The sequence below is a fragment of the Saccopteryx bilineata genome, chromosome 6, assembly GCF_036850765.1.
Source record: "Saccopteryx bilineata isolate mSacBil1 chromosome 6, mSacBil1_pri_phased_curated, whole genome shotgun sequence".
Taxonomy (NCBI): Eukaryota; Metazoa; Chordata; class Mammalia; order Chiroptera; family Emballonuridae; genus Saccopteryx; species Saccopteryx bilineata.
Window position 1 is genome coordinate 38,256,538 of NC_089495.1, and position 25,526 is coordinate 38,282,063.

The window sequence follows — 25,526 nt, forward strand, 5'->3', positions numbered from 1 at the left end:
AAAAGGGCAAGGCCTGAAACAGAAAAGCAACGCCCTGTTGTCATGACTTTCGTGTAAGGGCCCCAAAGAAATCTTGAAACATGCTTTCCCTTATTCACCCCACAGCATGGTTTGCTGAGCATCTTCGGGCTGAAGGTCGTTATTCTGCAACAGCAGACGAAGTGGAGGCCATACCTAACAGTATCAATTCCATTTTCTAATCTTGTTTCTTCAAATATTCCCAAACCCTAGATTTCAGAGACAAGCATTTTCCAATATCAAAATTCAACCCAGAATTTTAAAAAATATAAAAGTCAAAGCATAAAGGCAACACATAAACACATTGTGAAAAATAAAGTGACATATTTGTAACATAAGAAAAATAATCAGTTTAATAATTACAACAATGTAGCATGAGTAGTCAATGCCAGGACAGTCTGTGGCATTTGCGTGAAGTGTCCCCACTGCTGTAAAAGGAGACTGTGTGTCCAGGAGAAATGAAGTGAGGGACATCAGGGAGTCCACACAAAGCCAGAAGGTTTCAACGCCCAGGCGCCCTGGTGCACGCGGACAGATACACCCCACAAAGCACAATGGAGCGAGCTTCCGACGCCACATCTCAGCATTGTGTGGAAATGAAAGTGCTTCACATCTCAGGATAGGAATGGCTTCGTCTCCTCGTCCATGAAAGGTGAGAGCAGAGAAGTAACCCTTAGGGTAAACAACGTCCCTTTCTACCGTTCTCATCAACTTTCAACCCCTCAGAAGGTCACGTGCAGAAAAATCACAGTCTGTTTATAGGGCAAGTTTGTAGAAGGAATTGCCCTCAGATGCATTTTCTCTGCTCCCTAAAAAGCTCAGTAAAATATTGGATCCATGGGAAGAAAAGGTAATGCATTACACAGGCATCTCAAACGTCACCCCATCAGGGTAAGGGACAGTGAAAACACAAGTTTTCACTTGTCGCTGTAATCAACAGTTAAGGCAGGTTCTGTAAGAGACCCGTCCAGGATGCTGACGGCAACATCGCTCGTCACAAACTGGTGGAGAGATCAGGTGATAAATGCTGTTCCTGAGTTAAAATTTGCTTAAGACAGCAAATTCAGTACACTCAAATTTAATTGTTGTTCTCTGCAATGTCTTATGCATCACCAAAAATAATGCTACTGTAAAAATAGGGCTTACAAAACAAAACAAAAAAACCCAATCTTTTCTAGTCCTAGCACTAATGAACAAATGTAAGAAGTTGTAAAGGAAGTTGGCAATTCTAGTTGAAAGGTCAAGTGTAGACAGGTCAGTGCTGGGCCCTAGACACACCTACTGAGCTTGTAGCCAGGAGGCCAGCTCACGTGAACACCCTTCAGTGGGAGATGGGTGGGCACAGGGACTAATTAACAAGGGCAAAGAACAAGAACAATGGACAACCAGAAAACCAACTAGTTTCAAAGTTGCCCAGTTCATAGGCATCAGAAGATTCTGATGCAATTAAAAAAGGGTCACTTGACCAATAAATAGATCTCAAATCATGAAAAAGTCACATCTGATGTTAAATGGGTATTTCTGAGAAGTCTCTAATGCACAGTGTTACAATTCTGCTTTAAAGATATAACACTTGTTCTATGAAGATGTCACCTCCCTTTAGAACAACCTCTTTAGAAGAGGAAAATGGAAAGCCCAGTTCCTGTAACACTGTGAACCTATTTCCAAGACAGAAGGACAAACACCCTGGGTCCCAAGGCCAGCCTGCTGCCCAGGGGCTGCTGAGGCATCTAGAGCCCCTGGCCCCGAGGTCAGCAGAGCCAGGGTCAGGACTGGTTCCCTCGTCCATCTCCTCTGCAGTTTGGACACAGGGAGGAAATGGACTTTCATTGCTTAGGTGGCATTTAAGTAGGATATTGCTTTATTTTGCCAGAAGAGGGAAACGCTTCTTTCGCAGTGAGCGCCGCAGTACTGCTTGCTGCGCCCTGACGGTTCAACAGCAGTCGGGTCTCGCGGGCCTGACCGAGACAGCCTGCCCGCAGAGTCAGCTCACAGCATCGCCTTGCCTCTTCCTCACTGGCCGCAGTGACACGTAATAATAATACGTTGTATTTACAGGTCCTAGCGAAGCTTTCTCTTTTGCAAGAAGACAAAACAGTGCACTGTGTCGAGTTATCAAACTAGCCTACATACAGAAGTCTGTGTGGTCTCTCCAAGTGCAGTGAATACACTCTGATGATCATAGGATTCACACAAAGCAGACCAGAGGGCGCACCTGTGGCTGGACACGTGGCACGGGTGGGATTTCCTCGGGTTCACGGCTGAGGCCCAGACTCTCCCTCAGTCAGCCAGATCGCGGCACTCGGAGTCACGCACGTCAGTGACTGCAATACTGCTTCAACAGGAGACTTTCAAATGGCATTAAAGTGTCTTTGCAGCTATAAATAAGGTTAAATTAGTTAGGCATACCAAAGTGGGAAGTATTTTTAGAGCACTGTGAAGACTATGGTGGTGGAGACCAGTCAGGCATCTACCAGAAGCCATCCGGGCGTCCTCTGCGTCGCTGCTTTCCATGCGTGCACTAACACGACTTCTAGTGCACGGGGCCAGCAAGGTTAGTGGGAAGGAAGTTCTAGCACGGGCATCAGCCCAGACATAACGATCACGGATATGCATTCAAAATGGGGTATTTACAAGAAACATGTATATATAATATTTATATATATTCAGTAAAAGCCCAAAAGACCAGGATTGGTAGTCAGTCACTGCACTTATTGCAAAATGAGGTAATTGAGATGTTACCAGAGTTTAGATTAATGAAGTTCGCCCTCAGTCTATGCCTCATGTTTGGATTCGTCAGGAACAATGTGACTGTTTCTATTTGCATGAACTCCAGCTTCTGTATGTTCAGAAAGCAAGACGACTTCCATCAGCCCCGCTGCCCCGTCCTGTGGTCCCAAATGTCACACCAGCTGAGATCGTGGGGCTCCCAGCTTGGTCTCGTAACTGGTCTTCAAGAAAGAACCAAGGACGTTCCTTAGAGGTTAGTCTCGTCCCAAGCAGGGTCATTCATGTTCTTTAGAACCTTCCTCACCAGCTTCTCCAGGTCTTTGCGTGCTCTCTGTTCCTCCTCCAGAGACTTCTTCATCTTCTTGTTATCCTATAAAAGAAGCAGACAGGATATTCACTGTGTGTGGCCCGAGAGAGGAATTTTTTCCCCCAGGAGACTTGGGAGCCTTGCTGATCGAAACCTGGGCAGGAATCGCCCTATACTGTAGCCACAGGTATATTCAACAGACTGCCTAAATGTCTAAATAGACAACTGGGGCTCCTTACTGCAGTTGCTCCTGGGAGCCGAGACCAATCACAGATGGAAAAGTAGTCCTAATGTCTCTTACAATTTAGTTCCAACTACTAAAGGGGAGACTCTCTGTATGACATCCCATAAGAAAATGGTTGAAAACAGCAAGAGGAAGAACTTGCATCACATTGACCCTTTTCCCATTTGTAAAGGTCTTACAGAGTTATGTAAGAATGGCAGTACCAGCAGCTGAATGAACACACAAGTGAATGAGTAAGCACCTCCTTCTGTACAGTCTGCCCCATTCATTCCTCTGCATGGAGAAGACAGGCGCACAAAGATGCAGCCCACTGTCAAGGGGGAAGCACAAACCCAGAGGCCCCTCAGGAAAAGGAAAGTACACGGACGCTGCCCCGGACACTGCCGTGGACGCTGCCCCGGACACTGCCGCGACAGCTGAGGGGAGCAGCTCTGAGCACGGGTCCCACGCAGGCCACGCTGTGCTCCTGCTTCTCCTCGGCCCCCTTCAACCTCCCGGCTTAGGGGCAGCACTCACCACTCCCTCCTTGAAGCCTAAAGTCATCTGTACAAATAATATATATACACAAAATATACTTTATCAAGTTGACTTCTTGTTTGGGTTTTTCGAGAACAACAGCCACTGTGTTATAACAGAAAGTGGCAGAGAACAGTCATAGCAGATACTTAATAAAACTTTTAACTAGATGGAATTTTAGATATTTTAAATTATTGTTCAACAGAATTTAAGATGGTTTTTGATGTCAAAAACAGTATCCTTAAGAGACAGAATTTAATCAAGTCTTAAAGATTCATTTCCTGGTCTACCACATTTACAGAAGACCAATGATTTGATAGGCTGGAATTCTGAAAGGTAGGATCACCTTTCTATATTACTCTGCTTATAGAAAAGCAGCTTCATTTTCAATATAATGTATTCCTCTTTTCCCCCATAAAAAAAATTAAGAAACTGATTATGACTCACCTGTCTTAATTCTTGGACTTCATCCTTCAATGCATAGACAGTATCAACAAGACTCCTAGAATAGAAAATGGAATGAATACCTGAACAGGGACGAGAAATGAAGAAGACACAGAAAAGCACTTCACCAGGAACCAGGACACAACCAGGTGGAATAAACAGGGATGCTCTGGCCCGCTCACTGAACATCTAAATTCATATATACCTCAGAACAGCCAACTTCTTTCTGCGGGAAGTCAGAGCCTAGGCAACGTTAGCTCCAACCCATGAGGACCCGGAGCAGCAGCTTCGCAGGCCTCCCGGAATTTTTCTGACCCCAGCGCTCTCCTCCTCCCCTCTCCCCACCCCCTCCGCCCCACACACAATGCCCCACCTCCGCACACGCCCACATGCCTGCTTTAAAATACTGGAATACATCTTACTTTTCTTCTATCACTGTCTGACCATTGCTTTTAGTTTCTTCAACTATAATTTTTTCTTCTTCTGGAAGCAAAACTTGTGGAGCGGACTCTTTACGTGAACCTATCATCATTAAAAGAAAAACAAAACCCACAGATAAATACCACAGCAAAACGAAAAAGAATTTAACTATACAACACTATTTAATATTAATATTAAATTCCAGGGATTATGCAGTAAAAAATTACTTTCTAGGTAAACTAGGAAGGGGCAACTTCTACCAGTTTTCTCTGTCTCCGTCTATGAAGCCAGTCTCTTTCCTGCCTAAAGTGTTACAGAGGAAAGGAAACAGCCTTTTCCTAATTCATTAAGCTTTAGTTTCTAAATCTAATTGTGGATCTATTAAACCTTGAATTTTTCCACAAGCAGTAAATTAAAAGTTCCAACCACAGTGCTCTGAGTATATTGGAATACTCCAATCAAACAAACTTTGAGCCACATTGTTCCAGGCGTGTCCGACTATGTAGTTCATATACCCTGAAACCTTATAAATAAAAAACAACTAGCAATCAAACATTTAACTCTATAGTGACAGGTAAAGATATTATGGCACATGGTTTAGAAAAAGTGAAATTTATCCCCTGGTTCTTTTATAAAAACTTTATTCTATATTCCCTGGAATATAAACCTGTTTTTTTCCAAATGGAAGTAAACTGTTCACAACGTCAGATGTTTATGCCATTTAATCAACTCCCAGACCAATAAATTGCCTAACAGTGGTCGGCAAACTTATTAGTGAACAGAGACAAATATCAACAGTACAATGATTGAAATTTCTTTTGAGAGCCAAATTTTTAAAACTTTAACTATATAAGCACATTGTTATTAACTCAATTAGGACACTCCTAAGCTGGCCTTTGCGCCCACACTCAAGGGGCCAAAGAACCGCGTGTGGCTTGCAAAGCCATGGTTTGCCGACCACTGGCCTAGGACAATGTCTCAATAAATGTCTGCCACAAAATAGATACTTTAGAAATTAATTGAGAAACCCAAATATTTATTTTAAAAGTGAGAAGAGAGAATGAAATCTTATTTGAGGATACAATAAAATCATCTCCTCTTAAATATTAAAGGTTATGTAACACTATACCATATATCACTTATATTTTTTAAAAATTACATCAGATGCAAATTTGAGGAAGGATATAGCCTACCAGAGAACTCAATCACTTGGGAAGTGATCTATTTCTCCATTAAAAAATACACTTAACGTTTAATATATATTAATTAGAAAGATGGTGGCTCAACTTGCTTGATCTTGTTTTTCCTGGTTTATCTTTAATTTGCCTTCCTAAAAGTTCATCAAACTATAGGATGGCACTTATTATATATCTTTGTATCATGGGAACGTTCAGCATAACACCCATGTTTTAACAGTTTGATTTTAAAGAACAGTTTCACCTGTGTTGTCTTCTAAGCTTTTACTCCTCTGAATGGAACAAGGTTATCAATTACTATCAAAGCTTGATGAGAAGAGGGCTCATAAAACATGACTGACGTCCAGAGAGTACCTCTATCGTTCCCCCGGCAGCACAGCAAGGGAACAGGACACGGGGCCTGGGCCAAGTCCCTCCCTGCTGCCTTCTGAACATCTGCAACACTTTCTCTGTCCCATTCTCACAGACTTGGACAGGTACCAAATACAAGCATGCGGGGAAACCATAACTATCCAGAACAGAACAAAATGAAGATGCTGACCTCCTCCTCTGTTATCTCAGGTATAAAAAAACTAAGCTCTGGGTTAGCAAGTACTATTCTATGTTACAGAGCACAAACTTCTTTCTATACATACATTTTTTACACCAATAAAAAGGGCCTTTATGTGAATGAGAATAATTTTACTATTATAATTAAATGCAGTACTTAGAATTTTGTCACAAGCCTCAATGAGCCAGTACCAGAATATATCTGTACAGGACAACCCTCTGCTAGTGTTTTTGTGTTCACTCCATGCTGCAAATCCTGGGCCAGCGGACCCTGTTGCTGTTGAGCAGAGGAGGAGCTACTTTGCTTATACCTTTCCTTAAGGCCACATTCTACCCTTTCATACAGTGACCTGCACAGCCAGGGAATTACTTTTTAGACAGAGGGTAAGGTCCTTCAAGACAGGGTCCCAAAAAGGACCACTTCTTTAAAGACACTGTTACACTGACAATAATCTGCCTCTATGAGGCACTGCCTGCTCCAGGTGCCACAGCGCCATGAGAGGCTGTGGGCGTGTCTTCTTCCAGGCCTTTCCTGGTTAATGGAAAATGCTGCTGGGACATCTGGGCTACTTGGGGAAATACTGCTTCAGAAGGAAACTGGTACGTGAAACAAATTACTGCGAAAGTACGGGGATAAGAGCCAGCTTAAAAATTCTGAAGGTCGAGGAAATCCTATACTTCTAATACAAATGCAAATGTTACCCACATTTTTATAAAGAAGTTAATTCATGTGCTGTTTTCTAGAAAAAGAGGAAAGGATTCATAAAGATTCACATATGTAGACAAATTTAATTTGCACTGTGAAGACAAGCAGACTGATGACATCAGACAATTTAGGTGGCTCATAATTTTTCCAACTTTGAGACCAAACAGTTGTTGACTGTGTTCCAGTCAAATCAAAAAAAGTAATCAGTTGTGTATCTCTCACATTCAGTTTGTAATACAACATTCTTTCAACTGGATTAATGAAACAAGAGGTTGAAAATGTTTTTATATAAAAGCACTTGAGGAAATATTAAATTCTATGCATTTCAGTTATTTTTGCATCTTCTCTTTCTAGGCAACCTATTTACATTGTATTTCCAGCATTAAAATGTTCAAATAACATAACAGAATCACAAAGGATGTCTACTTTGTAAAGAGGGTCAGACAGCGGGCGGCTCCAGCAGGGGAGCTGGGGCCACCCGAACTCACCCTCACATCCCGTCTATGGGCCTCTTCAGCCAACTCAGGCCTCTCATTTAACTACTGAGCCGAAATTCTATCATTGGTAAAATAGAAGAACAAAACTAACCGTCTCTGAAGAGCTGCTCTTAGGATTAACTTAAAAATGACATTTTATAGATATCTTTTACCAGATGAATTCATAAAGTTTTATAAAAGCCTTAAATCTCATTATGTAACATACTAAGAGAAACTAAAAGCTATGAGAACTGGTACAACAGTTGCGCATGCACGACACGGTTCTTATTTTTACATACACTTGAAGCACACAAGAATTTAACAATATATTATAGAAATGTTAAGCTGGAGAATACTACAGACAGATGTACTAAACTGCTTGATTCCTGAAATGTGCCAATGTAAAAATTGCCGTTTATGGATCTGATGTTGAGCCAAGAGGCTTGTTAAAGAATATTTATTTCCTTCACAGAAATACATAGAATACTAATGATCTGCCTACTTTCAATACAACATATTTTTCTAAAGTAACTGAAAAAATGTTAGTCTTTCAACAAAACAATAAGGAAATATTCTCCAGCCAGGTTTAAAATAAGTTTACTCTTTAAGAACAAAATTTTAGAAAGTAAACAGGTTTAACAAGTTACCTCAAAGATTACTAAAGTATTTTCAGAGGTATCCAGAGCATGTTTTCCCCTAATTACTTAGGTTAGAAAAATAATTTAACAGCAGAAATACCAAAAATGTTCTATTGCTTTATTGAAAACCCTCTAAAAGGTCAGAGACACAGACGAACAGGTTCATGATGGTTCCAGCACACTCAAGATCTGTTTCCCCGAATCTGTGTTTTACAGGAGATAATGGGCTTCGGCCACACACCGTTATGGAAAACGCTGAATGCTTCAGCCACTTCTTCAAGATGCACAGTGCATATGTAGCATTTTTAAGGTTTTCAGTAAAAATAACCGTTGAAATTTAATGCAGCATTCCTAAATTCATCTGAGTGCTGAACTCTTCTACTTCAGCATCCACATGAACATTTTGAGGTTTTCTGGGTAACAATCTGAAAAGTGTCAGACTAGCCCAAGATCCTGTCTATAAATACACATATACAAATGCTGGTTGGGTTCGTTGTTTTTCAACACGGAGGTAAATATAAAGAAACTATTTATACTTAGCACCAATCCAGCATTTCCTAAACTTGAAGACTCCCCAAAACATGTTCTAGACACAATGGCTGCTGACACAGGCAATGACAGTTCCACACCATCACCAGCAGGAGTCACTCTGCACCACAAGTTGGAGAGACATCAGGCACTAGGGCCCCTGGGGGGACTCACTTAGACATGTGATCCTGAAGCTAAGACATGCTTAGAAAGCTGCCCCCTAAAACTGTCACAGATCCCCAGAGCTTATAACCTTGCCCCCAGAACACGCAGATCCCCCCCCCCCCCAACTATGGACTGTAATTTGAGAAACATTGATTGATTGAACATTTCCATTTTATAGACAGATGACTTGTCCAGGCAGCAAGAGTAAGCCCTAGGGCATGATTAGCTTGGTTGCTAGAACACCATTTCGGTGCCTGATCTGACAATGACTGTCAAATCCATGGCATACACACGGTGTGTTTGTACTCATGAGTGAACTGTCTCAGCAAAACCTAGGAACAAGTTTATCAGAAAAGAACATCTGCCTACCTGGCCAGTGGTCTAGTACATTTGTAGCAAAACTTACTTCTTAATTTCATAATCTTTCTAATATATGCATCTACTTATACTCCACTAAAATTGAAATAACTTTCAGAATGAAGCAAAATATTATACTTTTAAAAATCTACTTAAGCCCTGGCCGGCTGGCTCAGTGAACAGTGATGACCCGGCATGCAGAGATGTCCCAGGTTCCATCCCTGGTCAGGGCACACTTGAGAAGCGACCATCTGCTTCTTTTCCCCTCCCTCTTCCTTTTCCCCTCCGGTGGCCAGTGGCACAATTGATCTGGATGTTCCAAGTGTCAGCCTCAGGCACTAAGGACAGCTCAACTGATTTGAGCACTGACACCAGACAGGTTGCTGGGTGGATCCCGATCAGGGCACATGCGAGAGTTTGTTTCTCTATCTCCCCTCCACTCACTTAAGAAAAAAATACTACTTAATAACCTCTCCAAAGGGCCCTTTATTTTTTATGGCTGTAAGCTTCTAATTTACTTTTCTTAGGAAAAGAAAATGTGAGGATTCTCTTTAGAGCATGGCTTGCACGGTCCATCATCACACCCTGTCCCAGCCCCATGCTAACACAGTACTTCTTCCCTTTCATTTTGCTTTTCCTAGTAAACTGGGCATGCACTTTACAAAAATAAAAACAAAAATAAAAACTGACCTGAGCCTAAATAAAAAGCTATTAAAGTTGGGCTCCTTTTCTATTTATGCAACCCCCCCCCCAAAAGCAAGAATGCTTCCTTCTGAAGACAAACTTCCCAGTGATTGAAAACTTGTTTTAAAAAAAATTAGAGGAAAATAGATGATATAAAAATGTACGAGGAGTGTGACCTTGTCATGTTCAGAACGTACTTAACCTAAGAAAGTGCAAGCCTGCTCATCGCAGACAGGAAGTGCTCTGCTGCTGGCCTTCCTTCAGAAGACAGCGTTCAGAACAGCCAATCACATTACACTGCAAACTAGGCTATTCCCCCCCCCCCCCACGTAACAAATATTAAAAGCCACAGGCTAGCAAATGCAAAATTTATTTCAACTGTACATAACAGATGTCTTTTTTTTTTTTATAAAACAAACACTTCATTGCCATATGCAACCACAAACAATAATATGATACTGTACAATACAATGCAACATTCAGGTATACATCCAACTGAGTCTTCAAATGGCAGTTACCCACTAAAAAAGGCTTTCCCATTCACAGATAAAAAGCACAATAAATAAATGTTTTCCAGGTCTTATACCACTATACACACATTACTGTGTTTTGGCAATTTTATGCAAAACACAATATAGCTTATATACTTGTGGCAAGTGTTACTTCAATGGGAACACCATTTAGGCCATTTGCAAAGGGGTTGGTAATGGCTTAAGCCTACCTTCTAGTTCAGATTCTTCATCTTTTCATTATAATACTAACTGTACACATAGATATTACAGAATTGTATAAACATAAAATACTATTTCAGCATGACTAAAGTTCCACAGAAGTAGAAACACGGCCCTTTGGACGCCTTATCACCACTGCCACACAAGAACTGTTTGCAGGCCTGTGGCACTAATACTTCCAACCAGGTCACAAGAGCTAATGGTGCCAGACAGCCAAAACAAATCCAAACAGACAAAAAGCCAGGTTGTTATTGTGCAGTCATCTTAGCATCAACAAAAATCGTCATCAAAATGGCTTTAACTGGTACAAGAAGGAATAATGGGAAAGTGTCAAAACTTTGGCGTCTAGGAATTAAAAGTGTCTCATTAAGACAACCCAAATGATATTTAGTGTTAAAGAAAAATCAGAGTGCAGCAACTGTACTTCAAAGCTGTGGCATATAGCACATGACATAGGCAACCCAGTTTACTAAGGCATGGCAGAGGCAACAAAGCCAATGCACCATTATTATCTCAATGCAAACAAAAAGATGTTCTATTAATCTCAGAAAAGGTGACTACTCTACATAACATAAAACGAAACTGCTTCCAAAGTCTTGGTGTGGTATTGAGTAAGCATATGAACTTTGTAGTAGTTCTAGTTCTTCAAAAATTCCATTTGTTATTTGGCTGAACATATATAAACCCCATCTCTACTGTGGGTTAATACTGGGCTCTCTACTTTTAAAAGACTGCTCCTCAACTTTCTTATTTATACTAATATAAAAATATGAAATCTCCAGATGGCATATGCTTGGAAACAGACAGCTATTTGGAATTATCGGTTTTCCTAATGACCTCATCGCATGCAGTACTGAAGCTGTCTGACTTTCTAAGCAATATGCTACTGCCGGGAGTTCACTAGCACCTCTGGGCTTGCGAGCAACAGGACCCAGCTCCCAGGAAACAATGACATAGCACATCAGAGTTGTCTCTGTGCAAACGAGATCAGAACACTGAATACATGGGTTTGGCAAAGGGGATATGGTGAGGGAAGAAAGAATTCACAGCCACCTGGAATTACAGCCACCCTGAAGAAAGGAAAAAATGTTATTCCCAGTTTATTATGGCATCTTGTCTTCTGAAGCTGGTTTCAATGAATACTTAAAATACAACCTTAAGGTTCCATTTTAACACCAAATATAACATGCATGGGAGAGAACACAGTTGTTCCCTTCTAGCAATGACGAGATATGAATTTGGATGCTACAACTGAATGCAACATGTCACATTCAGTTCTTTTTGAAGCAGAAATTAGTCTTGAGGGAGGCCAGTGAAATCTCTTTACAACAAATCCCAGGGAAGTAGGAGAGTCTGCCCCAATCTGAGATTTCCTGAGTTACACAGTAACTCAGTTAAGTCCTCAATAGACTCAGATATCCCCATTACAATCAAGAATGAGGTGACATGGGACAGGGTTGCTGTAATGGAGTTTCACTGTAGCTGGTTGCTGAAAACACACAATGTGTCCATCACAGGCAGTGTAAGTATGGATGTCAGGGTGAAGCCAGGCTGTGAACGAAGCCAAAGCACTCATGTTTTGAAGAATACCAAATGCCTGTCTCTGAAAGCAATCTAGTCTACACTTTCAGAGGCGGAATGCTTCAGAGTTTGGGCTTTAAACCTTCAGTAGAGTAGTACAGGCTTGTTAAGTGCCATTTAAGAGAAATTACTCCAATTAAGGAAAGTTTGGTGTGATAATGACAGTGTCTGAGCTCTGACAGTAATTTGGTCTTTGGAGAGGAAAACTCGCACCCCGAGGGCAAGCGGGGAGCACGGATAAGACCATATGTGGCACACTGACAAGCACAGAGCTGTGAGGGCGCAGACAAGCCTTCCGTGCCCCTGCCGAGACCCAAAGCCCACAGCAGCACATGGTTCTTCATGGTCACAAGCGCCCTGAGGAGTCCTCAGAACATGGCTGTCAGAACTGAGCTCACAGTACGTTTGCTGCATGCTTTTTTCTTTTTCTCTCTCCACAGCTACTTGATCAGTGTCCATTATGCATAAAAAATTTAGACTCCTATATATAAGGCCAGAGTCTCCTCCACGTTACTGGCACTTAGATCACAAACCTGTATGGTTTCAGTATAAAATATAAAAGTGCTCATACAGCTGTATCCAAAAAGAAATGAGACAGTTGCTACACTGAGAATAAAAAAAACAAACCATTTGGGGCTACAAAACCACCACTACCCATTGAGAAAAGAACCCTTAGGTATAGGCTGTGTGAATTTACCATCTCCTTCAACCGTCAGTAACTTCAAATGGATGCTTGAACTGGCAATTAAGCCTCCAAAAGTACAATGGGAAAATATCAGAAACGCTCTCAAAAGTTGTTAAAATATCACATAAAAGAGACAAGGAACAGCAAGAAAACATCTAAGAAAAGCAGGCTGCGATACAACAAGCATTTGTTAAGAAAGCTCAGAAGTGCATTAGTTCTGGTGAGAGATATATGAGCAACAGCTCTTACGAGATGTAGAACCCATTCTGTAACTATGGGCTGTCCATATACTGTCATAGTCAGAGTCTTCCGAGAGGTCTGAAGGCTCCAAACGAGAAAGGCTACTGCGACGACCCAAGGAGTCTAGACTTGATTGGTCATCATCAGCCAAGACGTGATTATGCATCAGGTCAGTGCCTTGCCATGCTAAGACGGGGGTGGAATGGAGTGACAGGTGTGACAGGCAAAGGTGGGATGAGGAGGAGGACGGACAGGAAGAGCCACAACCAAAAACATGAAAACAAAAGCAAAAGGTGATGGGAAGAGAAGGAAAAGAGAAAATATTGTTAAAAAATGGCAACAATGTTCATTTCTCCTTATATATGGCTGGGTTTTAATAACAAAGTTAGCACAACCCTTAGAATAAAACCAGATCAATTATTGTTTAAATAAACCTAAAACATAGTATTGTTTCCAAATTGTTCCTTTTAAAAAATATTATTATTACTCAATTAAATCTTTTTCAAATTAAACCCATGTCCACAAATGATTCTATAGACATTTAACAAGTAACCAATTAATTCTATACTACATTCTATTAACCTTTATTCATAAGAGGAACCATTTATGTGTTTAATTAAAAACTGTTTCCTATTCATTAAGTGGATACTGAATGCAAAATAGTTTCAAAGGATTTTTGACTTACTTCTTCAGCTATCTCTTTGTCAGACTACAGATCACCAGAAGTCATCTTAATGATGGGGGTCTAAAACTTACCTTACCAAACTATAACCACTGTAAAAATTTCAGAATGGAGAAAGGGATTAAATAGGGTCCACTGCCCTCTCATTGCCCCTTTCCCGTCACCCCACATCTCCACTCCTTAGAGCACTCAGCCAGTGGATATGGATAAAGTGGGAAGCCATGTCTGTTCAAATGTTACCAACCCTGATGCAGACCCTTTTACTTGCAGGAAGAGAGACATGAACTGGTAATGCCACTTTGTTAAAAGGAGGACAACAGAAAGGAGTGGGCACAAAATGGGAGAACAGAAATAAGCCCATGAATGGTTGGCATCCGTGAGCAACAACACTGGGCAGACGGCTGTGCGTGAGGCATGCAGGCTGAAATGGGCCAGGGCAAAGGATGCTGGAAAGACACACTCAGTGGGAACCAGGGGGTGCCTCTGTGATGGAGAATGGCACAGAGAGCAACCACTGTTCCCATCCTGTTCTTGCTTCTGATCAAAGTTAATTCCATTCCAAGCCTATAACAAGAACAAGCAGTGGACCAGTTTGGATTCATTCAACTAAATCCCCATACTCTACGAAGGTTATTATTTCCTTGACATAAAAATAAATATGAAAGATGTTTGGTTTATACAGTCTTATTGGCATCTAAATGTATACTGAGCCTGTCTTCATTAAACATTTAATATGAAAAGACCTGCTTTTGCTCTGATCCCATTTCCAAATGTATTAAGGATATCACCTTTCAAGCACAAAGGACCCATTTCCCTTATCTGACCTAATCTTTAAAATGTTTGGTTGAAGGCCATATATGATTGTAAAAATGAGGGCCCCAGAAGGTTAGCTCATACTAATAAAAATCAATATAGCCCTGGCTGGAGAGCTCAGTTGGTGAAAATATCATCCTGAAGCACAGGTTACTGGTTCAATCCCTGGTCAGGGCACATACAGGAACAGATCAGTGTTCCTGTCTGTCGTCTTGCCCTTCCTCTCTCTAAAATCAATAAAAATAAACAGTGGAAAAAAATCAGTGTATTGTCCAATGCTTTTCTTGCACAGGAGAAATGGAAACACATAGTAAAGACAACATGGTAAGAAAAGATCTGCATACACTACAGGCCATTTCTTTCAGGCAGCCAGAAGAAGCAAGGTCACAGGCACATCACAGGGCAGTCTCCTGGATGAAGAAATGCAGCTTGCACAAAAACATATAAAGCTCCTATTACAGTACTTGATCTATTCACCTGAGACTACCAGGTTAAATTTTATTTCAAATAATCGAAGTTGAAATGAGTAATTGTTTAATATCTCAAATTCAAAACCCAAAAAAACTATGGCCACATTTTATAGCCTATTACTTAAAGCACAATCTCTTATCAAATACATAGAACTGAATGTAATATCTTAAAGGATAATAATCTACATATATTTACGAGTCACTGCTTGCTTTTATGAATGTGCACTCCACATTCAGGCCTCTCCATTTCTCTCCTTCGCTACTGACTAGTCACCATGAAAGGCATTTTCACCAGTGAGAGTATGGACTAAAAGTCTTAATGTTACAGGTGGGATATGTAACATACTGGCCACAAGAAAACTGGTAGGTTATCTGCAGGTGCCACTTGGGTTTAATCCTGTTAGTCCTATATTCACCTTTAACAAAAGCTAAAGCAGCTGAAATTCCTTTTCCCTTTTCTTTCTTTCATCATTAGTTTAAAAACAGGACAGAACACTGATTGCAATCACCATACTCTGGCAATGAAAATAAAGGTGAGATAAGTGATCTGCCAAATGTCAGGGTGGAATGGGAACCAAAAATACAAAATTCAACAGAAACCAGTTTTGATGCCAGAAGCAATATATAAACCATCCAGTTCTGGGTGGGGAGGCAGGGGAGAAGTCCACCTAAGAAACAATAATACAAAAGGACACCCTGTGATGCCTGTGGCTTCAGAACCAGCAAAGGATAAATTTGGCCCCCTTTTTTTCTGAATAAACCACATGCTCTACTCTATTTGCCCCACCGTGCTGCACTCCACTCTCAAATGCTATGAAAGTGTAAAAAAAAAAAAAAAAGAAAGAGCCCCTCTTTACTGTTCTCACAATAGATTAAGACTTTCATTTAAGACATTAAACATAATGTGCAGGTAAATTCAGTGGTGCTGAAATATACTAATAAACTTACTGGCATCTACTATCCAAAAAATTTTTAAATACAATCATTTAAAAAAGAAAGTGGACTAAAAGAAGCCTTGCTCTAGGTTTATATTTTAATAACAATTCCAAGAAACTAATAAATAAAAGCCCACCACCAAGTTTCAATACATAGCTTAAATAACTGAACTGAATGAGAGTCTTCTGATAGATGTCTAAATACTTCCTCTTTACACAAAAGAAAGCTTTATGAATCCCAGCAGCACTTTATACTTAAAAGGTTCCCAGTGGAACCTGCCCTAGAAGTCAGTTATTCTACTGACCTCTCAGACCTTTTTCAATGACTCAGGGATGTCAGGCTCAAGCCGGTCAGCACCTGGCTGGCCATATATCATCTGTCTGTCACTAAGGACTGCTCAGGCAGCACGCGAGGAGCCGTTCACAGGCCCCTGCAGTGCAGTTTCCTTGCGATTGTGATTTTAAACAAAACGAACCACCACAATTCCCGGTACATTACTGTAAAACTTACTTGAATTGAGTGTTTGCCGTGTTTTGGCGCTTGTGCAGTAAGCTTCGATGACTTTCAGAATCTGTGCATCTTCTTCCAAAGCCGCGGTACCTGTCGAGAGATACAAGACATGTCAGGAGCAAACTATAAGTGACAAGTACAACACGTCATAATCTAAAAATAACTAGTACTATTAAGTAAAGGAATGAGAAGGGATCCACTCAAACAAAATGATGACAATCAAGACAATACCTCTTTTGATTCTGTCAGATAACTGTTTTCCAATATTTACAAAATAATTACATTCAAAAGGATTTTGTTTCCTAAAAGTATTTTTTGTCTGCAACATATATGAAAAACGGTTAATACTGTAAATACATAAACATTATCTTACTAATCCGTAAGAAAAACTATCCCACATCCCAAAATTGAAAAAAGGGCAAGAACTAGAAACAAGCAATTCACACAAGAATATAGTCAGTAACAAATGACATTCAATCGCACTAAGTAGTGAAAATTAAAACAAAGCATCAGGTTTTCACATGCCAGAGTGACAAGAATGAAAAAGCCTGCCAGCTCTCCATGTTGACTCAGACAGCAGGAAGAAAGGCCTTCCCCCACCCACAGCTGGCAGAAATGAAGACAGGCAAACCCTCCAGAGAGGCTTTAAAAGAGTGTTTCTTCTGACCCACAAATTCCTACTTGAGATTTCACCTAAGAAATTTATAAAGCACAATCTAAAGCTTGAAAGTATCATTTCAGAGCTCTTCTTTAATCTATGGATTATTTCAGACACTGGCTTCACTCTCAGAGATCTCAGGCACAGAGAACTGAAACTTTCAGACTAACAGCATCTAATTGTATCAGCCCCAGCCACGGAGCCTCACACCCAGCATACTTCATATGATCCTTTGGTTTGTTTTCCTTTATTTTCTACATTTTCTAAGATATTACGTGGGTGTATATTTTAAAAGGCTCACCTACTGATAATAAAAATGTGGAAAGAGCCTGACCAGGTGGTGGCGCAGTGGATAGAGTGTCGGACTAGGATGTGGAGGACCCAGGTTCGAGACCCCGAGGTTGCCAGCTTGAGCGCAGGCTCATCTGGCTTGAGCAAAAGCTCACCAGCTTGGACCCAAGGACTCTGGCTCGAGCAAGGAGTTACTAAGTCTGCTGAAGGCCCGTGGTCAAGGCACATAGGGGAAAGCAATCAATGAACAGCTAAGGTGTCGCAATGCACAACAAAAAACTAATGATTGATGCTTCTCATCTCTCCGTTCCTGTCTGTCTGTCCCTGTCTGTCCCTTTCTCTGACTCTGTAAAAAAAAAAAAAAAAAAGAAAAGTGGAAAGAATGGAAGGCTGAAATATTTATAAGTTGCACAACAAGCCTCAACATCATTTTATAATAGCAAAATTGATATAAAAAGGCAAGCCAAATATTCCCTACTGAAAATAAACTTCAGTACCAATAGTTAAAAGCAATTAAGAAACTGATTTAAATTTCACTCATTGGAACCAATCATTTAACAAGTTTTCTATAATAAGCTCTATGATATGCTCTTCTCTTAGGAGTAAAAAAGATGACATTTAACTAGTTTAATTTCAAGACATTTTGCAAGGTATCTTCCAGGGGCAGGCCATTCCATCGTGGTCAACATGAAAATGATCTGTCCAGCTGATGTAACTGAATTATTATTCTCAGACGTGGGTAAGTACAGCAGCATCATCCTCAGTGCCAAGAAAGCATGATAATCCAGAAAGGGCACTGGCTTCTTTGGGAAGGCGGAAGGCACACTGACAAGAGGACAGTACACATTTTCCACGTGGCACAGACTGTTCTACAAACTAGAAAAACTTCTAGGATTTTGAATGTAACAGAGGTTGAAATAACTTACAAATGACAGTGACTTTAAAGCAGTCAGGTTTACTAAGTACAGTACTTGCTATGCACAGGCACTAGTTACACAGATATCTACACAGATCAAGTTTCTCCTCCAACTCACAAAAAACCCTTGGTTTTGTTATTACCTCCTGATCCCTCACCTATCGCATCTCTTAAGACTCAGACTCTCTCTCTTCTCTGTCTGTTCAGTCTCACAGCTTGAGGAAACCATCAAAGCACAGAGAACAACTCTGAGATTCTCACCACCAGCCCTGACTTCCCTTGGGCTCTGTTAACTCTGCCCTATCACAGTCCCAGAGGCCAACAGCCTCGCTCTCACACACCAAGTCCAATCCAACAGCACATCCCACGGACCTGTGTTTCTCAACCGTGGATGGCACGACTGACATTTTGGATCAGATACAGTAAGTCCTCACTTAACGTCATCCATTGGCTCTGCAACTTTAATCGAAATGAGGTATAATTAAACCAATTTCACCATATGCTAATTGATTTAAATAAGAGTTATCAATGTTATAATAAAACGATGTTATTTCAGGACCTGCTAAAATTCTTTGCTGTGGGGCTGTCTTATGTGCTGTATTGTAGAGCAGTGGTCCCCAACCCCCGGGCCACGGACCAATACCAGTCCATGGGCCATTTGGTACCGGTCCGCAGAGAAAGAATAAATAACTTACATTATTTCCGTTTTATTTATATTTAAGTCTGAACAATGTTTTATGTTTTAAAAATAACCAGATTCCCTCTGTTACATCCATCTAAGACTCACTCTTGATGCTTGTCTCGGTAACGTGATACATTTATCTGTCCTACCCTAAAATATTTTGGTCCGTGAAAATATTTTGACATTAGACCGGTCCGTGGCCCAAAAAAGGTTAGGGACCACTGCTGTAGACTGAGTGTGTAGCAGAACCCCTAACTGCCTGCCCGATGCCAGCAGCGACCTCATCCAGTTGTGACACCAAAGCTATCTCTAGACCAGCAGTTCTCAACCTGTGGGTCACGACCCTGGCGGGGGTCGAAGGACCAAAACACAGGTCGCCTAAAGCCATCGGAAAATACATATTTATTATACAATACATTTTTAAATAAAATATGTGTTTCCGATGGCTTTAGGCAACCCCTGTGTTTTGGTCCTTCGACCCCCGCCAGGGTCGCGACCCACAGGTTGAGAACCGCTGCTCTAGACATTACTAAATGTCCCCTGGGGTGCAAAGTCATCCCCAGTAGAGAACCACTATTAGAGGCCCCATCTCTAAAGAAACCTGAACTCCACCTACATTTCACTTGTCACTGTCACCACCTTGGCCAGGCACCATCATGTCCTCCTCTCTGGACGACTGCGCCATCTCCTATCCGATCTCCCTGTTCCCGCCTCTGCCCGTCTGTCCTCTGATTTACTTATTTCACCCTCTCAGTTTTATATCCTACTATGTGTAAAATCATATAGCTCTTAGTTTTGTCTGATTTATTGATTCCCTGTCTGTTCTCAACACAGGGATCAGGGGTCCTATTAAAACCCAAGTCCCATCAAGGCCTCTGTTCACAACTGGACTGCGGCTGCAAATTCACTCAAAGCAATTCTGGAAACCATCTCACTATCTCCCTGTCACCCCCCCCCTCACACACACACACACACCTAAACCCCAGGGCAGGGGCTCCTTAGTGTCCTGTCTCTTGAATACACCAAGGATTTCCTGGCTTAGGGGCTCTGGAGCCAGTGCCTGGAGAGCCCTGGCGAGACAGCTGCTTGGCTGGCTTCCTCAGCCCTTCAGGGTGCTTATTCAGCCTCCCCAAGCACCCTATTTAAAACGGCCCCTGCACCCCGCTCCCCTGCTCTTCACACCATCATGCTATCCACTGCCTATTCGTTCTCCCGTGGTGCCTTTCTACTGAAGCACAGCACCAAGAGGACGGTGTTTCTTTGCTGACTGCTGCGCACCTGGCACACAGAGGCACTGAAACAATGTCAAGGGAATGGTACTTCCTGTGCTGCCTGTCCCAATGCCCAGCACAGGGCCCTTCACACAGAAGGGGCTCAAAACATGCCTGCTGATGAAGAGAGCCACACAACACTCCCCAGGCACAGCTAGTATGTGTGGACCAGCTGCTCAATTCCAGGCCTGACATTCGTCCCTGGAATGCCTCATCACTTCTTTAGCTGTCCGGGACTGAGGCTCTGCTCTACATTGCCAAAACCTGAGGAGAGTGACCACCACGATGGCACAATACACACTGCCCGCCCGCTGCAGCGTACGCCAGGTGTCAGGGCAGCGAGAGCACTCATTTTCACAGCAGCCTGTGGGCCGGTACTGCACTACTTCTCCCGGAGTATTACTACACCCGTTCTAAGGACAAGAATGTCCTCCGAACATGACTAGCGGCAGAGCAGGCTCGAGTGCAGGCGGCCGGCCCTCCAGGCTCACGCTCAGCCACTGCCCCTTCCTCTGGGTGATGTCAGCTGTGTGTTCTAAAACCATCTCTCCTTGGATGAAGGGTCCCAAATGGGTATGGCAAAAATGAGGAGCAATGCTCCAGAAAGTCAGAAAGGCCTGTTACAAATCATGGGGCACATGGGGAACAAGAGGTACAGAGGTGGGCAGGCTGAGCAGGGCCAGAGGCGGGGCCTTTCAGAGAGACCCCACAGCTTCCCTGCGGCTCCTACCAGGCCAGGCCACCTCCCCGTCAAGGTTCTCCCGCAGCACCAGACAGCCCACAGCCATCTGCTCACGGGGGCCTTCCTGCCTGTCACACTGGGAAACAGGCTAGGCCCTGGGAAGAAGTGGGCAGGCATGTGCTGAAGCTCTCGACATTCACATGCTATCCACTGAAGATGTCCTACGTGTGAGGCTGAGGAATCCAGAGCTGAATTCGATACCGTGCCTGACATTTCACAAGCTTACATTTGAGCATGAAGCGTGTCTGAGCACACAGGGCTGGGAAAAACGAGCCCTACAGTGATATAGACCAGCGTGCAGATGCAGCTCTGACATGTGGAGACCACAGGGCAAAGGGGACAGGAAGGGCAGGTGGTCCCAGAGGAAGTGATAGACACAGAGGCCAAGAGAGAGCCACCAGTCCCACCACGGGGAAAACCACAGGCATGCTCCATCACCAGTGTATCTCTCTTGTTCTGAGAGTCTACACTGAATTGGATTGTTGCTATTGCTGCTCAGTGTCCTTCAGAAGTGACACCAGGCTCCGACCCTGACTCTCCCCATCCCAGGATGCTGTGCTGTGCCTGAGGCAGACCATGTCTTCATGCACAAGTAACTCACTTTTCCTCAGTGCAAACTCTTCATCCGAAGGCTTCCGCTCAGGTTTACGCTTAGGGAGCAGCTTTTTCATGGTCTTGGGACTCTTACTAAGATCCTAAGTGAAAACGAGAAAAAAAATGCTGACAGTTCCCAAAGGCAGTCATTTTTACTGACATACAGTAAGAATCGCTGTGCAGGTGTGAAATATTAAAGCGCTACAGACATTCACTGTTACGAGTTTCCTACTTTTCCCATACTTGGACTTTTCTCTGCCAGCTGTTGAGCACTGATTTAAAATCAGGAACAGGGCAACGACTCTGATAAAAACCTCTCGTTACTTGGATCCATCAGCACTGTCACAACACACACAGAGGTGCTGCCAGCTTGCCGGGAGGCTGGCAGCTTCTGGAGGAGAGAGAGGGCAGCTGGCGGTGCGTGCGCCGAGCTCCACACGTGCTGCTAATTCTGGAGCAGACCCATCTGCCGCAGCTAACTAGGAAGAGATGAGGAAACTAACGTTATTTTTAAAGGAAAGGTAAGTGAAGAACCATTCCTTTAGGAAAATGTCTGAAGCTTGAGAGAGAAGAAAAGGGAGTAAGACAGCTCAGCCCACAGGCCTTGGGCGCTGATGCAGAGAGAAGACAAGGCACTGGCTTCTGGCAGAAGTATCACGCTAATTCAGAGCTATGTTCACAATGTAACAGTCTCCCCCTAACCTCTGTAACACAACTTCTAAAAACTGTGCAGAAGATGAAAAACTGAGAGCAGGAGAAAGACCAACGGAGAGAACAAGGTTTTCAAATGCCAAGCATGTATTAAATATTGATATCAAAAAGCATTAATTCTGCATCATATAAATTACATAAACCAGTTGTGAATCTCACAATAAGAAACCAAGACTCAGAAGGTGACATGTGCTATGGGATGAATCAGAATAAAAGCACATAGAGAACAAACCCTGATTTTTAAAGATATCTCTTCAAAATATCTTTTGTAAAAATAAATATTTAAAAATCTTTTAGAAATCGGCAGAGTGGCCCCAGCTGGTTGGCTTAGTGGACAGAACGTCAGCCCAGTGTACAGAAAACCTGGGTTCAATCCCCAGTCAGGGCACACATGAGAAGTGACCATCTGTTTCTCTATGCCTCCCTCTCCCCCTTCTTTCTTTCCCTCTCGCAGCCAGTGGTTCGACTGGTTCAAGCATTGGCCCCGGGCGCTGAGGACAGCTTAGTTGGTCTGAGCATCGGCTCCAGGAGCTGAGGATAACTCAGCTGATCTGAGCATTGGCCCCAGAGGGGAGTTGCTGGGTGGATCCCAGTCAGCGCTCATGTGGGAGATGGTCTATCTCCTCTCCTCTCACTTAAACATATAAATGAAAAGAAATGCAGCAGAAATTTGTTCACAAATAACACAGCATGTGTTCTCTGGCTTCTAAATAATTCAAAGTAAATACTGATGAGACTACTGGCAATGTACAAGGCAACACATGTGCAGAGGGCACAAATCTACACACATCGTGCCCAACACCTGGACCCAGCAGCAAAGCTGGCTGCTCCATTCTTGCCATACTCTTAAGATGACTTTTCACTAAGTATTCTGAGGTGCTCAGTAATACTGTACAATAATCAGTGTGTGAAACCTTTTCTCTAGCATGAGGTCCAGGAAAGCAACTGTAGCCAGCTAGCCAAAAGCAGATGCTCACGGTCACTGCCACACACTTTCCCTTGCCTTGCTGTTCCTGTGCTGAACACTTTTACCTCAATCTTCCTCCCTGGTAATGCAAACTCCACCAGTGCTCGCCTGTGCTATCTGTAAACACTAAACCAGGTAACAGAGTATCAACATTCTTAACTGTTACGATAAAGAAATTTCTGACTTGGGCATATGACCCCCAGCAAAATATGTATCATAAAAAAATAAAATTTGTTAAGAACAAAGAATGTAAAGAACTGATTATAATTTATGTAGTATTTTTCTAGGTGTCTTAAAACACTTAGGACTGCTAGCAAGGATGAAGGAAGGGTCTGCTCAAGATTCTTCAGCAAATTCGGCCCTTCACTAGATGTCGAGACTCATACCAGGCAACAGTGCTGCACCATGCTCATACTCATGATGACCACAACCAGAACACTCACTCATGATAACCATGTTCAAAGACTATACTTGCAGGGATCATTTCTATAGTCCGATAACCATGTTCACATGCTCACACAATAAACATGCACATTCGTGATAACCATATGCATTCTCACACTCATAACCATATTCTTACATGAACACAATAACCATGCTCACTCTCATTATAACCACACTGACACTCCTAACATCCTAACAACCATATTCTCACTTATAATAATCATACCAATACTCATGCTCATACAATAACCACACTTACACTCACAGTAACCATATTCACATTCACAGCAACCAAACTCCCAACTCACACTTAAGTTCATACTTATGATAACCACACTCATTCATGCCACTCATGCTCGTGATAACCACACTCATCTTTTCATTTACCAAGCTTCCTCAAGTGCTAGTATTTCTCAGAATTTAAGTTTTCAGGATACTTCCTTTCCTCATCAAAGCAGGTTTATAACCTAGTATGAAAGTGTAGGAAACTTGTTACCACATTTAGGGGTGGGAATCATCACATTTTAACTGCACATAATACATAGAGAAACACTAGATTAGAATGGAAAGAAGCAAAGTGCAAGAGAGAAGAGCTGTCTTAATCACCCTCCACTTTTATTTATAAACGTAGGGCTCCTGGGCAAGATCTCAAATTTGCAAGAGTTATAAAACACAGCAGAACAGGATGCACAGATAAGGCGAGACACATCACAATGGAAGCTGAAAATAATTTCAGCACAGCTAGAGGTTCCGAGAAAGCCCATGTGAAGCCTTCTAATTGCTCATGGCCGGGCCCTGGCAAGCACAGAAAAGCCCCCGTGAATGGCACAGAGAGGGCCCAATGCTATATTAGTCTCCCCCTGCCCCCAAGGGTTCCCTTAACCCTCCTAAGCCCCTAAACATCAGGAAATGACAGAAGAAGAAAGGCAGGCCCTTCACAATTCAAAGATCTATATTTTTTATGTCACAACTAGACACGTGATTTTTCATATTTCTGAATTCACTGAAATGCCCAAGTCATGCGCACTTTTGCTTAGACCTCACCTCCTTGTAGCAGAGAGCAGCTGAGGGCCGGAGGGGGGGTGCAGGTCGCAGACAGCTCAGGCTCCATGGCTTCGGGGTCTTTGGAGGCTCCAGGGGTCCCCAGTTGATGGTTGTGTGTGGTGTGCCGTGGTGGGAAGGGTGGGGTAGCGTGTGGTAGGCGGGCGTCAGTGGCACCGGCTTGCTATCTGCATGCTTGCTGGATGGGGTGATTGAATGGGAGGGGAGCTGCCCATGGGAAAAAACAAGAAAGTGAAGAAATAGAACATTCACCAAAGAAACCTTGATCAAATACACTTACTTTCACTGTTTTTAAAATGTACCCAGTGATATAACCCCCAGGTTATCAATTCTCCTGCATCTCTGCCTCCAAGCAGTGGGATACTGAGTGCCTCCACAGTTCTGCTCCAGGCTGCAACAAAGCGTGGGTCAGGAGGCAGCATGCTGACGGCCTACCGCCTGCACATTCCACTGCTACTTTTATTTACCATGGAGCAACAGTTGCAAAAACGTATTTTATTTAATACAGACATCAGAATTTTATAAAAGAATAGACATTCTTGTACTAGGGGTGTGGTTATGG

At 42.5% G+C, this 25,526-nt stretch overlaps 1 protein-coding gene across 3 annotated transcripts in view; it reads right to left on the reverse strand.

The window, feature by feature from the left end:
* Window positions 1–344: 344 nt before the first annotated feature.
* ARHGEF7 (Rho guanine nucleotide exchange factor 7) overlaps window positions 345–25,526 on the reverse strand; it is a 151,310-nt gene continuing 126,128 nt past the window's right edge. For 2 of the 3 annotated variants that reach the window (XM_066237619.1, XM_066237620.1), the window contains 6 exons: window positions 24,947–25,171; window positions 21,788–21,881; window positions 16,627–16,716; window positions 4,682–4,781; window positions 4,263–4,317; window positions 345–3,118 (listed from right to left, as the gene is read on the reverse strand). In XM_066237619.1, the coding sequence (XP_066093716.1) occupies window positions 2,996–3,118; window positions 4,263–4,317; window positions 4,682–4,781; window positions 16,627–16,716; window positions 21,788–21,881; window positions 24,947–25,171 (687 nt within the window). In that variant the 3' untranslated portion in view covers window positions 345–2,995. Of the gene's footprint in view, window positions 3,119–4,262; window positions 4,318–4,681; window positions 4,782–13,224; window positions 13,402–16,626; window positions 16,717–21,787; window positions 21,882–24,946; window positions 25,172–25,526 lie in introns of all 3 variants that reach the window. The other variant, XM_066237621.1, reaches the window with a different exon arrangement.